Source organism: Bombyx mandarina, chromosome 28 (assembly GCF_030267445.1).
Source record: "Bombyx mandarina strain Sakado chromosome 28, ASM3026744v2".
Classification (NCBI taxonomy): Eukaryota; Metazoa; Arthropoda; class Insecta; order Lepidoptera; family Bombycidae; genus Bombyx; species Bombyx mandarina.
This window is the reverse complement of record NC_143233.1, coordinates 8,865,902-8,879,231: the sequence shown is the minus strand read 5'-3', so window position 1 is coordinate 8,879,231 and position 13,330 is coordinate 8,865,902. Positions and strand designations below refer to the sequence as shown.

The following is a 13,330-nucleotide window of genomic DNA, read 5'->3' as shown; positions in this document are numbered from 1 at the left end:
CAAAAATACATAAGACGAAAAATGTAATAAGTGTATAACTTAAAACTGTGTAAGCCGCTGCAACAATAAAACTCCTATTGTTTCAATTATGGTCTTAATTACGAGTGATCAAAAAACACGATTTTAACGCGAAATAAAGAAGGGACTCTATACGGACGCCCTCAAACTAAACACAAATACTGGTTATTTTCGTATGTTGAGATTTACAAAATCAAAAGACCAAGAAGACAATTTGTTGATGCCTTCCGCGTTCCCCCCTATACTGTAAATTCCGCGCGCCAATGGAATCGATACTGCAATACATTGCGTGCAATGTTGCACGCAGTGATAGATATTTTGGAAGTTATACTTCTTTAGGCGCGTTACGAAAAATTGATGAGAGTGAAATTTTACGATGCGCGCGCACCGTGACACAAAATTAACAGAATGAATTTGCCCACTAAATCGCTCATTACAATACGAACGACGTAACTTGGCGAGTCTGAATGTAGCCGCGGGTGAACTTTCCGAACCGTACCGAGAATTACCGAATTTATACGATGTCAAGAAAAGGGATGTCCAATATGCGTGTTTGAGGATGTTGTTTAATCGATTTTTTCAAATTGATTAAACTTTAAATAAAAAAAAAAGAAATAAATTTAATAAAAATAAAGTATAACTTCTTACGCGCGTACATAAGTACACGCACCCTTTTTTTTCGATTGTGGTGAGAATCTCCTGTCTTCACATTCAAGAAAGCAACTGAAAACTGTATTGAGAACAGAGTATTATGTTAAAAGTCAACTAAGAGCTTTCTAGTGGACGTTCCAGTAAACGAATGCATTAGTGATTATTCTTTCACGGGTTCCCGAAAGAATTCCCGGTCCTAGTTATTAGATTTTATTGTTAAAAAAAAAACAATTGAATTCGATCGAATGACCTTTACCTACCCCCCGTGGCCTACCCCCATAAAAGTGACATTGCTGGTAAAACTGCATTCCGAATAATTGAAACTTTTCATATTTTTTCACTGTTACCCACCCCCGAATTTCCCATAAATGCAATCACTGAAGTTGAAAATGTCGCGTGATCCACTTCGCTTTGGCTTGCATAGCGAGAGCCGACTAAAATATTGTACACCAATTAAAACCTGTAACATTCCATTTTCGAAGTCAATCAATAGTTTATTTTACAATATCAATGGTAAGTAAAGTGAAAATTACACATTTAAAATTTTTATCTAACTACATTTGTTTAACTATTCTATTTACAAATTTACATACAATAAATAGCTTTTTTTGTGGGCAACACCCAAGTTGACAACGTAAAGTATCGGATATACGACACCGATCCAGAGATAAGGTACAGAATTACGTGATGTGAAAGAGATAAAGACAAAAATGATATAATGCTTTATTATTTTTTATATTGAACCAAATGTCGTCTAGTTTTGAACGTCTACTTCGTTCGTACGCAAAATTTATGTTTATTTGCACAGAGCCAACAGTATTTTTAGGTTTGACAGTGGAGAAGATGATCCCAAGAGTCAGATAAGCACCAACCATCATCTCTATTAAGGTTTTTTATTATACATTCAATGGCCTCGCGCATCATATAACATAACCAATGTAGCACAAGACTTTCAACCAACAGCCGATGTGTTGCGACAGTATTTATAGAATCAAAATGTGCCTAAATCGAGAAATCAGAACAGCGAGTAAAACCGACTTCATTCCACTATTTATCAGTTATTTTTAATTTTTTATGACAAAACGATGCCAAACTTACTTCTACTTAACCAACCGCAAAGTTTTTAAACTGATAAGTATTTTAATATCAATTGGAAAAAAACTAGAGATAGAATATTTAAAGTAAATTGACCATTGGGGTCTGAGGTATCAATCCATTTTGGAAAAGGGATATCTTGCCCGAAACAGTTTGGGTATTCCTGCTCAGTACAATGTCGATCGTTTTTAAATTTAATTACTAACAATTTCGGAATTCGATCTCTTCTTAAAATGTGAATTCGAAGTCATAATTGAACTGAAACGGCGGCTTGGGACGCATGCTAACTTTGCGGATGAGAATAAGACGGAGAATAATACCAACCCACGCGACCACTATTATTCCTCACACTAATTAAAGTTAGACAGAAACAGAAGATTGTGCTAGAAATAGATAGAAAGATAGGTAAAGACTAGCGGAGTCCATAGACATCACAGCCCGTATTCCAGAGCCACCACCTTGAGACATGAGGTCTATGTCTTAATTGTATACTGTAAGTACTGACTCACCCTTCCAACCGAAACACAATTGTGCTTCGCCGCAGACATAGGCAAGGTAATACCAACTAGGGCACGCATACAAAATGCCCTACCACCAGTAAAAACTCTCAAAACTTTGTATGGCTTGATGTTTGAATAGGAACCAAAATAGCAGCGAAGTTTTCGACTAATATAAATTTAACATAAAGAGAATGACAAAACACATAAGCTTGTTGAACTAGCAACGCAATGGACACGAATACGTCAAATTGTCACGTTACCGCGCCTTCGCGAAAATAATTCGCGTCACAGCTGTTTTTATTTATGGCCACCGAAGAAGTTGTAACGGCATTTTAGTATTCTTATTCCTTAGCTGTCGTGTTTCCCTAACGATCATTTGAAGGACCATTATTGTGATTTATCGGCCCGATTTCTCGTCCGACTTAGTATTAAAAGGTTAGAACGTTAAGTTTCCCAAGACGGTTCTCGACGTAACATATTTGCTTTTGTGGCCGTCCAAAATATGGATTAGACTTTTTATGAGGCCGCTATTTTTAGAACTTTCTTATACAGTTTTGTTTGCATATATGCTTTTCTGTGATTTGCTTGTGTTCGTGCATAGTTATAATCAGACTTTTTTACTGTTTTGATGGATGAACGACGTCCCGCCTGGTGTTAAGTGGTATTAAGCCCATGGACATCAACAACGTAAATGCTGCCACTCATCTTGAGGGATAAGTTCTATATCTCGGTAGTATAGTACAACGGCTGACCTACTCTTCAAACTGAAACGGGTTACTGCTTCACACTTACTCAGACGAGCTCAATGAAGTCAACGGCAGCTCATGATTTGAATGTGTTGTCGGTATTTAGGGGTTATGGTTCACTGAGCTAATTTATTAGACCGTTTAAAAAACACGACTCGGGTCTAAGATAGTAGTGTATTCATAAAGTAAATTTATGGTCAACGTATGAGTGAAAAATTAGAAATGGATTTTATCTTTGACACCAATACTCTTTCAACATCTGAATTATAATTCGGAACGTTCTTGCCAAAGACTGTTATTTCATTACAACATTATTTCAGCTTTCTTAAAGCGAAAGGATACATTCTGTTTTTTTTTTCTTTTTTTATTGCCCTTGTAGACAGACGAGCATACGGCCCACCTGATGGTGAGTGGTTACCGTCGCCCATGTACTTCAGCAATGCCAGGGGCAGAGCCAAGCCGCTGCCTACCGCTCATTTTTGGCGTTCCAATAAATCTCACAACAGCACAACGATTCTTTTTGCAACTGTTACTAGTTTAAAGCCCATAAGCATCCCCTGCATGAATGATGATACAAAACGTTAGATTTCAAAGCGTTCATTAAAAAAAAAGTTACTGAATTAAATAAGCCGTACCCTAACTCTGGATTTTTCAAATTACTTACATACCAAACTATGATACATCTACATGGGAGACAGAACTGAATTCTTTCAATACCAACAGTATGTTATAGAACAGTAAAACGTATTTCAATCGTTCTCTTTGAAAACTTAAATATGAATAATCATTACGATTTGGAAACAACAAAGACGTTTATGTGGGCATATTGTGAGGCCATTTATTATGCGGCCAATGCGCACCCAAAGTGGACGAATACATTTTGTATAAACAACCAAACTATCTAGAACTTCACGGACTGTTGATGCGTCTCTAAGATAATGATTAGACAGAGATAGACCTAGAAATGGACGAACAATTTTCGCCCGAGCTTCAGAATAAATTTTGCTATCAACAAAATCTTGAACATAGAATAAATATAGTTACTTAAACAGCACAGAGATTCTTTAAGCAATGTTAATGCACTATTATAATAACGTCATTATAAATAATTGCGGTCTGTGTTCTTAAGGAATTTTCATCTCTACAAATTTATTAATCACTAGCGACCCGCCCTCGCTTCGCTTCGGACACATTAAAACACACATGAAACCAAAAAAATAAAAGAAATAAAAAATTAAAAAAAAGTAGCCATGTTCATCAGGGACAATGTCGGCTTCTAATGGAAAAAGAATTTTTCAAATCGGTCCAGTAGTTTCGGAGCCTATTCGAAACAAACAAACAAACAAATCTTTCCTCTTTATAATATTAGTATAGATATAAGATTTCTTGGGCATAAACATGGACTTACAATTTTGTTGTCAGCAAACGATCCTGTATTTTCGGAACAATGCAAAACCGGTTCATCAGCCTACCCGCAATAAATATAAATTGTTTTGTCGGTACATTTACTGCGAAGCATTATTGAGTCAGGATTATTTGTGACAGTTTTGTAGTTAAAATAGTTTAGCTGTAACATTTTACGATACGGAATGTGGGAGACCAATAAATAAGTTTGTCTGGCACTGCGGATACAGAACGCGGGGAGACCTCGTAACATGGCAGCGTTATAATGTTTCATAACAAATTTTTAATTTATAGCTTTCCGTATTATTGTCGAATTCTCTGCATTTGGTTACCGAAAAAGTGGGTCAAACGAAATATTGTAAAGAAGCATGAGTCATATCACTTTACTGGTGAATTTAATTCAAATAGGCAAAAAAATGGTTCATTTACAAATCTATGCAAATAACAAGTACATAGTTCCTAAAGTTATAAATAACTTTTTTTATTACCCTTGTAGACAGACGACCATTCAAGCCATCTAATGGTATGTAGCTACCGTTGACCATGGACTTCAGCAATGCCAGGGCCAAAGTCGCTGCCTGCTAGCTCCACCGCTAATACAGTATTTACCGGAATTCGAAGATTTGAATAAAATCTCTATACGCTATAATTATAATTTGATTGATAATATTACCTAATGTCTCAAGATGGGCGGATATATTCACGTCAAAGTGTCTATGAGCTTCACCCCAAGTGTTTGTGTACCCATCGCAACTCCAAAAGTTCCTAATATAAAAAACAGAATGTATCGAACTAAATATCAAAGTGCAAAGACTAGTCAAAGTTGGGATACAGTTTTGAAACACGTCCAACCTTTTGCGATGCGTGCGATTGAGTGCCCGTAAAGGGGGCGTAAAACGAGCGGTGGTCGTAAAAATTCTGATTTCGGATTCCGGACGGTAAGTGACTGACGTCACCGAGATAACGACTCTGAATTTTATGACTTAAACGCTTGAACTCTTGTCTATTTCGTCCTGATGTGTGTTCAGAAATGTTCTCGCATTTCATTCCTCTTTTGGTATAGTTGTTTGGGCTTTGGACAGCTAAAATCTGGCTTTTAAGTTCATTGTCCCGAGCAAGGTCACGTGCGATTTACGTTCGATTTTATGGAAACATAAAGTTGGCTATCATAAAACTGTGAACTGAATAAATACATAAATCACAACAAAGACATTGTAGACATGATAATTAATATAAATAAACTAGATGGTACATAGTAAAAGGTGGCTTCGGAAAATAAAATGCATTTAAAATAACTGCCGGATACTTTGGCGTCCGGAATTTGTAGTGATCTTTTTATTTACGCAAAAAACAATGAAACCTTAAAGAATCTTGTAAAATTATTATTCGAGTTATCGCTCAGTTTGTCTGTATCGTCAAAAGCGACAGAGTGATCAGAGCAGATAAGTTGAGTGTATGCTGAGTGTGAAATTCCTCAATGTCGAGTGAGATGACGTCATCTGCCACTCGGGGCACTATAGTAAATACGAACGCTTAAAACACTTTAACAAATACATCACCGCAAAAACTAGGATCTTGGCATCTAGGATGAATTGGTTTCAATCTTTTCAATAAAATCCATTCAAAATCCCAAAAAACTCAGACGATACAACTAAAAGTTAAAATTAGGAAAACGATTAACTCGACATCTTATTAGAAATGCATTAACATTGCTTTTGGCATTACCGATAATTACATTCCAATAACTCGTTTATCGCCACTGGCTAAAGACACAATCACAATGAAACTGCCCATCACAACATTTTAACAAGTTTTAAAACTAGTTTGATTTGTAAAAAACGGTGGTGTTTTGAACTATAGATGGCGCAGACAAGCGCCGGCCAAACGTCAGCTGATGAATAAAATGACCGCAGATGCCAGTGGATGGGATAACGCAGACGCAGCTCCACGTTGCATCGCGAGGGGATTTTCACCTGCAAAAATTTCACGCATTATTATAAATTTTCGCTACTGTTTGTAATATATTACACACTTTTACTACAGTTATGACCTTTTGTGAGTCCGCACGGGTAGGTACTAACTACCACCCCGCCTATTTCTGCCGTGAAGCAGTGATGCGTTTCGGTTTGAAAGGTGGGGCAGCCGTTGTAACTATACTTGAGACCTTAGAACTTATATCTCAAGGTGGCTGGCGCATTTATGTCGTAGATGTCTATGGGTTCCAGTAACCTCTTAATACCAGGTTGGCTGTGAGCTCGTCCACCCATCAAAGCATTAAAAAAAACACTAGACATGAGATATTGAGATATACCTGCTACATTCCATACCCGGCCGTATAGGTACCACGAAATACCCGGTCCATAAACCCGGTATCAAAATACCTCCAGGTATGAGCTAATGGGGTGGAAGTGAAAGTAAAAACCTATTGATAGATGCCAGGTGATTAGAATACTGTAGCTATTCTAGAGGCGCCAAATTATATTTAGACCGTACCAGTACGCAGGTACGCGTATGAGACCTGGCCAGTATGTACGGGCGGCATGCCTTTATACCCGGTATGCGTAGTGCCAGTCCATACTGGGTTTTTAGACCTGTACCAGTATATACCTATCATCCCTATCACACACCCTATTATATAAAGGACTTTTCACGTGATATTCACATTTAGTTCCCCATTTTTTCCCTACCTAATCACTTGTAGCATAAGGGCCTATTCCAGGTACAGACGGACTGATCAATGAGCTCATGGGCTCAACCTGAGAGAATTTGCTAACACTAACCCTAGCAAGAGCAGTGGTTCTTTGAATCTCGAGAAACTTAGTGGGTTGTGTCTATGGGCTAGTTTGTGTAGTAATCTCTGGACTATAATTTTAGACACATTCTTTGCTCAAAAAAATCTATAAATAAAACTGGTTGTTTGCATTTATATTTCTTCTCCATGTATTATTGTGATGAAATGCGGTACAGTTAGAGTACAATGTCGATGCATTTCAGTGAAAGTTCTGTTTATATTACCATCAACTTAAACTAGTCTTATCCTGTACATCAGGAGCAACCAAAATTTTTAAAGTTAATATCACGGGTATAGCTTTTCGTGTTCCCATCTTAACATGCACCTCTAGATATTAATTTGCTACTTCATCACCAAGTGATTTATGTACTCATCTGCCATTGAGTGCAATTAAAAGAGCATCATCTAATTGACGACACAAGACCATCCAAGTAGTCCACGTTCAAACCACATTTTCGGCCTTCTCCGCGAGTTTTTCATTCACCGCAATAAATTATTCATGATGTTTCTCGAAAATAGATTATCAGGTGGAACGGCGAAGGTTAAATCATTTTAAAATATCAGTTCGTTTGGAATTCATTACGGAAAAATATTGGGATCCCATTTAATCGGCACAAAATTGGTAACGATTTGGGTAATATTTTACGTTGATATCGTCAATGATGGAGACAGATTACAAATTTGATTTATTGAATAAATTTAAGACTTTGACGTCGAATCAACCTCAACCCTCCTCGTGTTAAGGGGTTACTGAAACCCGTGAATATCGTTACCAACCTTGAGACTTGAGGTCTATGTCTCAAAGTATTTAAGTAAGTTATATTGATTCATTTCTGAACATGAGCTAAGTAGGTATTAGAAAAATCGGTTCCTGTCTGCGGGGATTTGAACATCGGTCGCATAGCTCGATACGAATATTTATGGCGTTTTTTTTTTATTGCTTATGTTTGTGGACGAGCTCACAGCCCACCTGATGTTAAGTGGTTACTGGAGTCCATAGACATCTACAACGTAAATGCGCCACACACCTTGAGATATAAGTTCTAAGGTCTCAGTATAGTCACGACTGCCCCACCCTTCAAACCGAAACGCATTACTGCTTCACGGCAGAAATAGACAGGGTGGTGGTACCTACCCACGCGGACTCCCAAGAGGTCCTACCAGTGATTACGCAAATTATAATTTTGCGGGTTTGATTTTTATTACACGATGTTATTCCTTCACCGTGGAAGTTAATCGTGAATATTTGTTAAGTACGTATTTCATTAGAAAAATTGGTACCCGCCTGCGGGATTCGAACACCATTACATCGCTAGATACGAATGCACCGGACGTCTTATCCTTTACGCCAAGACGACTTCAAAAGTCGACTTTTTTGGCCATTTCTATTCTATTATACATACAATGGCTGACCCTGACAACTTGGTGGCAGAAATATACAAGACGACGGTACTTACCCACACGAGCTTACAATGCGCTCTACAAATAATTTCCCAAATTTATTAGATTTTTTTGGATTAATCATGTTTATTTGACTTATGCGTCTCAATAATAATAATAATAATAGCCGGGGTCCGGTCACACGCGATCATCTTGCCCCAAAACCTGAATTCTCTGTACCGTGGAAACCGGAGATTCATATATAGAAATACACCTACATATATTGAAATCTATACATCTATTAAGCACGGACACAAAGAGCAAACAAACCTATAAATCCAACGTTTGCCCGAAATAAGCTACAGTGCATGAGTCCAGCAGTCAAAGGCGCTAATTAATGCACTACAGAGTCAATGAGATGCACAACTGACAAAACTGCGAACAACTGCTTACCTCTCAAAACGTGAACTGAAACAGCGGAAGTTGCAACATCCGCCAGCGAACAGGTGTAGTTACCCGAATCGTTTCTATTAGCATTCGCTATGTACAGCCGAGAGAGGGCGCCGTTGGATGTGGCTTCAGTCTTCACGCTGTTAAAACGAAATCTAATTAAGCAACACCCAAAAACACTCAATGTGGGTCTTTGACAATCATACGCTTTGCTGACAAAAAAATTAAAACAAGTTTGTCATAACGGCCGTCTGGTGTAGTGGTAAAGTGACATGGTCACTACACAAGGGGGTCGCGGGTTCGAGTCCCGCCAAGGGAAGATATTTGTATGATAAAAATAAATGTCTTTTCCAGGGTTATGGATGTATATTAAAGTATATGTATGTGTATAATAAAAATCTTACATTTATATCCCTTATCTGGTACCTGTAACACAAGTTCTTTACGAACTTATCACGGGACCAGTTAACGTGGCGTGATTGTTAGTAAATATTTATTTATTTATTTATTTATAGTTGATTTGAATTCATATTGCACTGAAATTAGGATCTGTATGATAAGGTAACTCGCTGAAACCATTGTGGCATGAGTATCATCGCGATTACGCCAATCCCGTTCTGGATACAGACCTTATAGATTTTTTTTTTTTTTTTTTATATAGATGTCCAGATATGACCGATTCAAATACCAGTGTCTGTCTTTGGCCGATTACAGAAAAGCATATGACAACGACAGTACCGCCAATTTCAAAGAACGGCGTTAAATTCTCGTCGGCTTCGGTAAAATTATGAGATTATTTTTAAAACTGATTAGTTTACGGCAGAAGTAAACTGAACTGCGGGACGGGTCAGACTTAGAAAATGCTCTAACACCGGCATTATAGATAGAAATTAGAGCAGTACTAATTAAGAAAGCAAACTGAGCATATAATTGTTAGGATTCTGTTTATCTGATCTAGGACTCTGTTTTTCTTCTGAAAACTAAATAGTGTTCTCTAATTCGTAAAGCATTCACGATACCGTATTGAAATCTGAACTGCAAACAAAAATGAATGATAATTTAATAAAATTTTGCTATCGACATTCAGAAGGCTTTGTGCAGATAAGAAGCAGGTAACTTTTAAGTTGCGGTCTTTAGTAGAAAAGTTTCGGATTATTGTTAAGTCTTCAAGTTGTTTATCTCTTTATGTACGAGCTTGGACCTAGGCCGAAAAACTATAAAACGTAATGTAATAAATAGGATAATAGAAGCGTGACGTCAGAATCATTAAAGTCCAGTAGACGAGAATTTGCGATCGGATGGTATAAAATTTCAACTTAGGTTACCATTATTTTAGATTGATGTTAGATAGATCATTTATAATAACTAGTTGTCGAAATTCGACTATAATTAATTGAAATTATAAGTTGAAACATTATTGTCAAAGAATAATAAACTTCTACACTTCGCCAAGACTACACTATAGATAAATAATATTAAAGATAAACAATATTAATCTATTCTTAATTTGATCACAGACTCTATACAATAAGAAAAGTTCGACAATTGACAATAAACAAAGAGTATATTTATATGTATGTGTTGTGTCAAATACATGGTAGTGTGTATAATGTTTTTTTTTAGTGATTTAATTTATTTTTAGGCAAAATTTTAAAAATATTTTATCATTTTGCACTCCTTCTCTATATTCTCTATAAGTGTGGGAAATTTCATACTCCTCCGTCCGCGAAATTTTCGTAAAAAGGGGTACAATTTTTTTTTATTTTTTTTTGGTCAGGAGGAAATCGCCGGACTTCCGCCCTTTTCTGGGGATACTGGGCGGGGTATGTCAGAGTCGAACTGACTAAAACCTCCTGTCGCTCAACAACCAACGTCCAAACCTCGCATGAGACAGAACTCATGACAAGGCAAAGGGGGGAAAGTGAAGGGTTTAGTGCGGAGCACATCTCTCCCATCACCCTCCCCCTCGGGACGCCGGACTGGCGGTCGTCGGCGCCACGACCACCAGCCCTCTCGGTCGGCAGACTGTCCGAAGCCCGCCTAGATGGCGCCGGTTAGAGTGGGTTACCCTACGGAATACCCCGCTGGGCCAGAACCAGCGTGGGTCGAGGATAGCCGGCCTTCCATCACCCGGATGCTCTTGCGTAAAACGCGTGCACGTAAAAAGGGGTACAAAGTTTTTGCTTCACGTTTATATTAATTTAATTTAATTATTAATTTAATTAATTTATATTAATATATAGATTACTCGTTAGTAGTGCGAATAGATGATGATTCATTTTTATTTTCTATTAGTCAAACCAAGCTCGTTTTACTTTTATTATTATTTACTAGTGGTATTATATTATTATAATCGCATATGTACCTAAAAACTTATGTATGTAAAACCTTGTCAAGTTTTTAACCTCGTGACTGAAGGTAGGCTGTAGCATTTGCATTGTGACGTCTATGGACCACAATAACCACTTAACATCCGGTCTGATGTTAAGTCATGGTCATGGTCATGTAGCATATCTCTCTATTATCATATACTGAAATTCTACCCTTTGCTGCGTAATCGGGGTCAAAAACCCACATTTAAACAGAACGTGTACAAGTCTTTAGTTTTCAGGTGGATTGCACATAGTATTAAAATTATTTTAAACTTTTCACTGTTTTAGTTTTAGCTTCCATTCTTTCCTTTAGCTTTTAGTTTCCATTCTTCGAATACCATACAGTTTCTGTGCTCACGGACGACACCCAAAAGTGGTTTTAGTTTAATTTTGTGTCGACTTTTTCTGTGAACAACGAAATTTTGTGTCCTGAAGCCTGCTCAAGCGGCTCTATTGCCTGAGTTACGTAACTTCTGAATGTTAGAGTATTTACGTCACGTGAACTATTTAAGATTCTTGCCTATTTCTAATAAAAGTTTTAAGGTCTGCAGACAGAAGATTAACCTTTAGTTAAAAACTAACTTAAAAAACTATCCTTTGTATTTAACAAATTAATCCACATGTTGCAATTCAATAGAGTCATACATAATATCAATCATATAATATCATATAATATTAATACATATCGAACTCATATATCTCAACGATATTCATGTTCTAGCATAAAGAACGAGAATGAGCGTGATAAATATATTTTATTTTAAACATTAATGGAAGTGACAAAATATCCATACTAATGTATAAATCTACACTGATTTTTACGGATGTTCCGTTATAACTACTGAATTATGTATCCGATTGACTTGAAACTTGGTATCCATGTAGAAAATACATGTACTTAATGGACTGGATTTATATGAGTGTTGGACTCCCTAATAATAATGACAATAAATTGTTGTAATCTATGGTTGTATGTTATTTTATAATACTGATTTATATTAATCTATGGTTACTTGTTTAAATATGTCTGTCACGGCTCCCTTTCCGTAAATACAATTGTCTAAGAACACTAATGGTCTCCTTTTATTGAAAACCTCAACATAAATAATAATGTTAATTTTTAATGCCTAGCTTAGCGAGCCAGTACGGCTAGTAGTCTATAAATAAATAGTTATGTAAGTACTGAAATAGTTTTTCACCTGTTTTTGGTACTGTAGACCTGTTCTATTTCCAGTCGGACTCAAGTAACGATTAGGAAATTAAGTAATGTTTTCTGTATTACCATGTTGGGCGGGACACATGGTCAGAGGAAAGGACAAATGGAGCAAAATAAGTACACATTGGTAACAAGGAAAGGTAAAAGGAAAAGAGGTAGACAACAAAAAAGATGGAACGATGATATCAGGCAGGTGTCAGGATTAATATGGAGTAGAGTAGCCAGAGAGAGATCAGAATGGAGTAGGTTGGCGTAGTAGGCCTTTGCCAACTAGCAATCGGACTTACAGAAACCAAAGAAGCAACAATAACCGAAAATATTTAATTTTGTAACATACATACAGGTATGGCAGTATAAGTGCAATAGTATAAGAAACATAATTGTATACATGTTGTCCGATTAAAAGGCTTTATCTTTATTAATATTGTTGTTATTGTTTTTGTTACTATTTCCATTCATATGTACTAATATTTCGAAGATATCCCCCTCCGTTTCTTGCATGTTTTTAGTGTCGTGACATTGATATCTGAATCCATGGTCGTCATTACGATTATAAGTGCTTAGATCAATAAAACATATAGATTTTGATGTCAATAAACTCCACTGTTCGATACCGAATGGGCCATGAGCTTTAGTAAGAAAAACTGGCTACGAAGATAGTTAGAAAATAAAGAAATATCAAACCAGGAATTTATATAAATCAATAA

General features: G+C 36.8%; 1 protein-coding gene across 1 annotated transcript in view; it reads right to left on the bottom strand.

Annotated features, from left to right (window-relative positions):
• Window positions 1-841: 841 nt before the first annotated feature.
• LOC114246871 (protein amalgam) overlaps window positions 842-13,330 on the bottom strand; it is a 165,325-nt gene continuing 152,836 nt past the window's right edge. The window contains exons 6-7 of the mRNA XM_089739023.1: window positions 9,039-9,175; window positions 842-6,387 (exon numbers count right to left, since the gene is read on the bottom strand). Of these exons, the coding sequence (XP_089595149.1) occupies window positions 6,302-6,387; window positions 9,039-9,175 (223 nt within the window). The 3' untranslated portion in view covers window positions 842-6,301. The remainder of the gene's footprint in view (window positions 6,388-9,038; window positions 9,176-13,330) is intronic.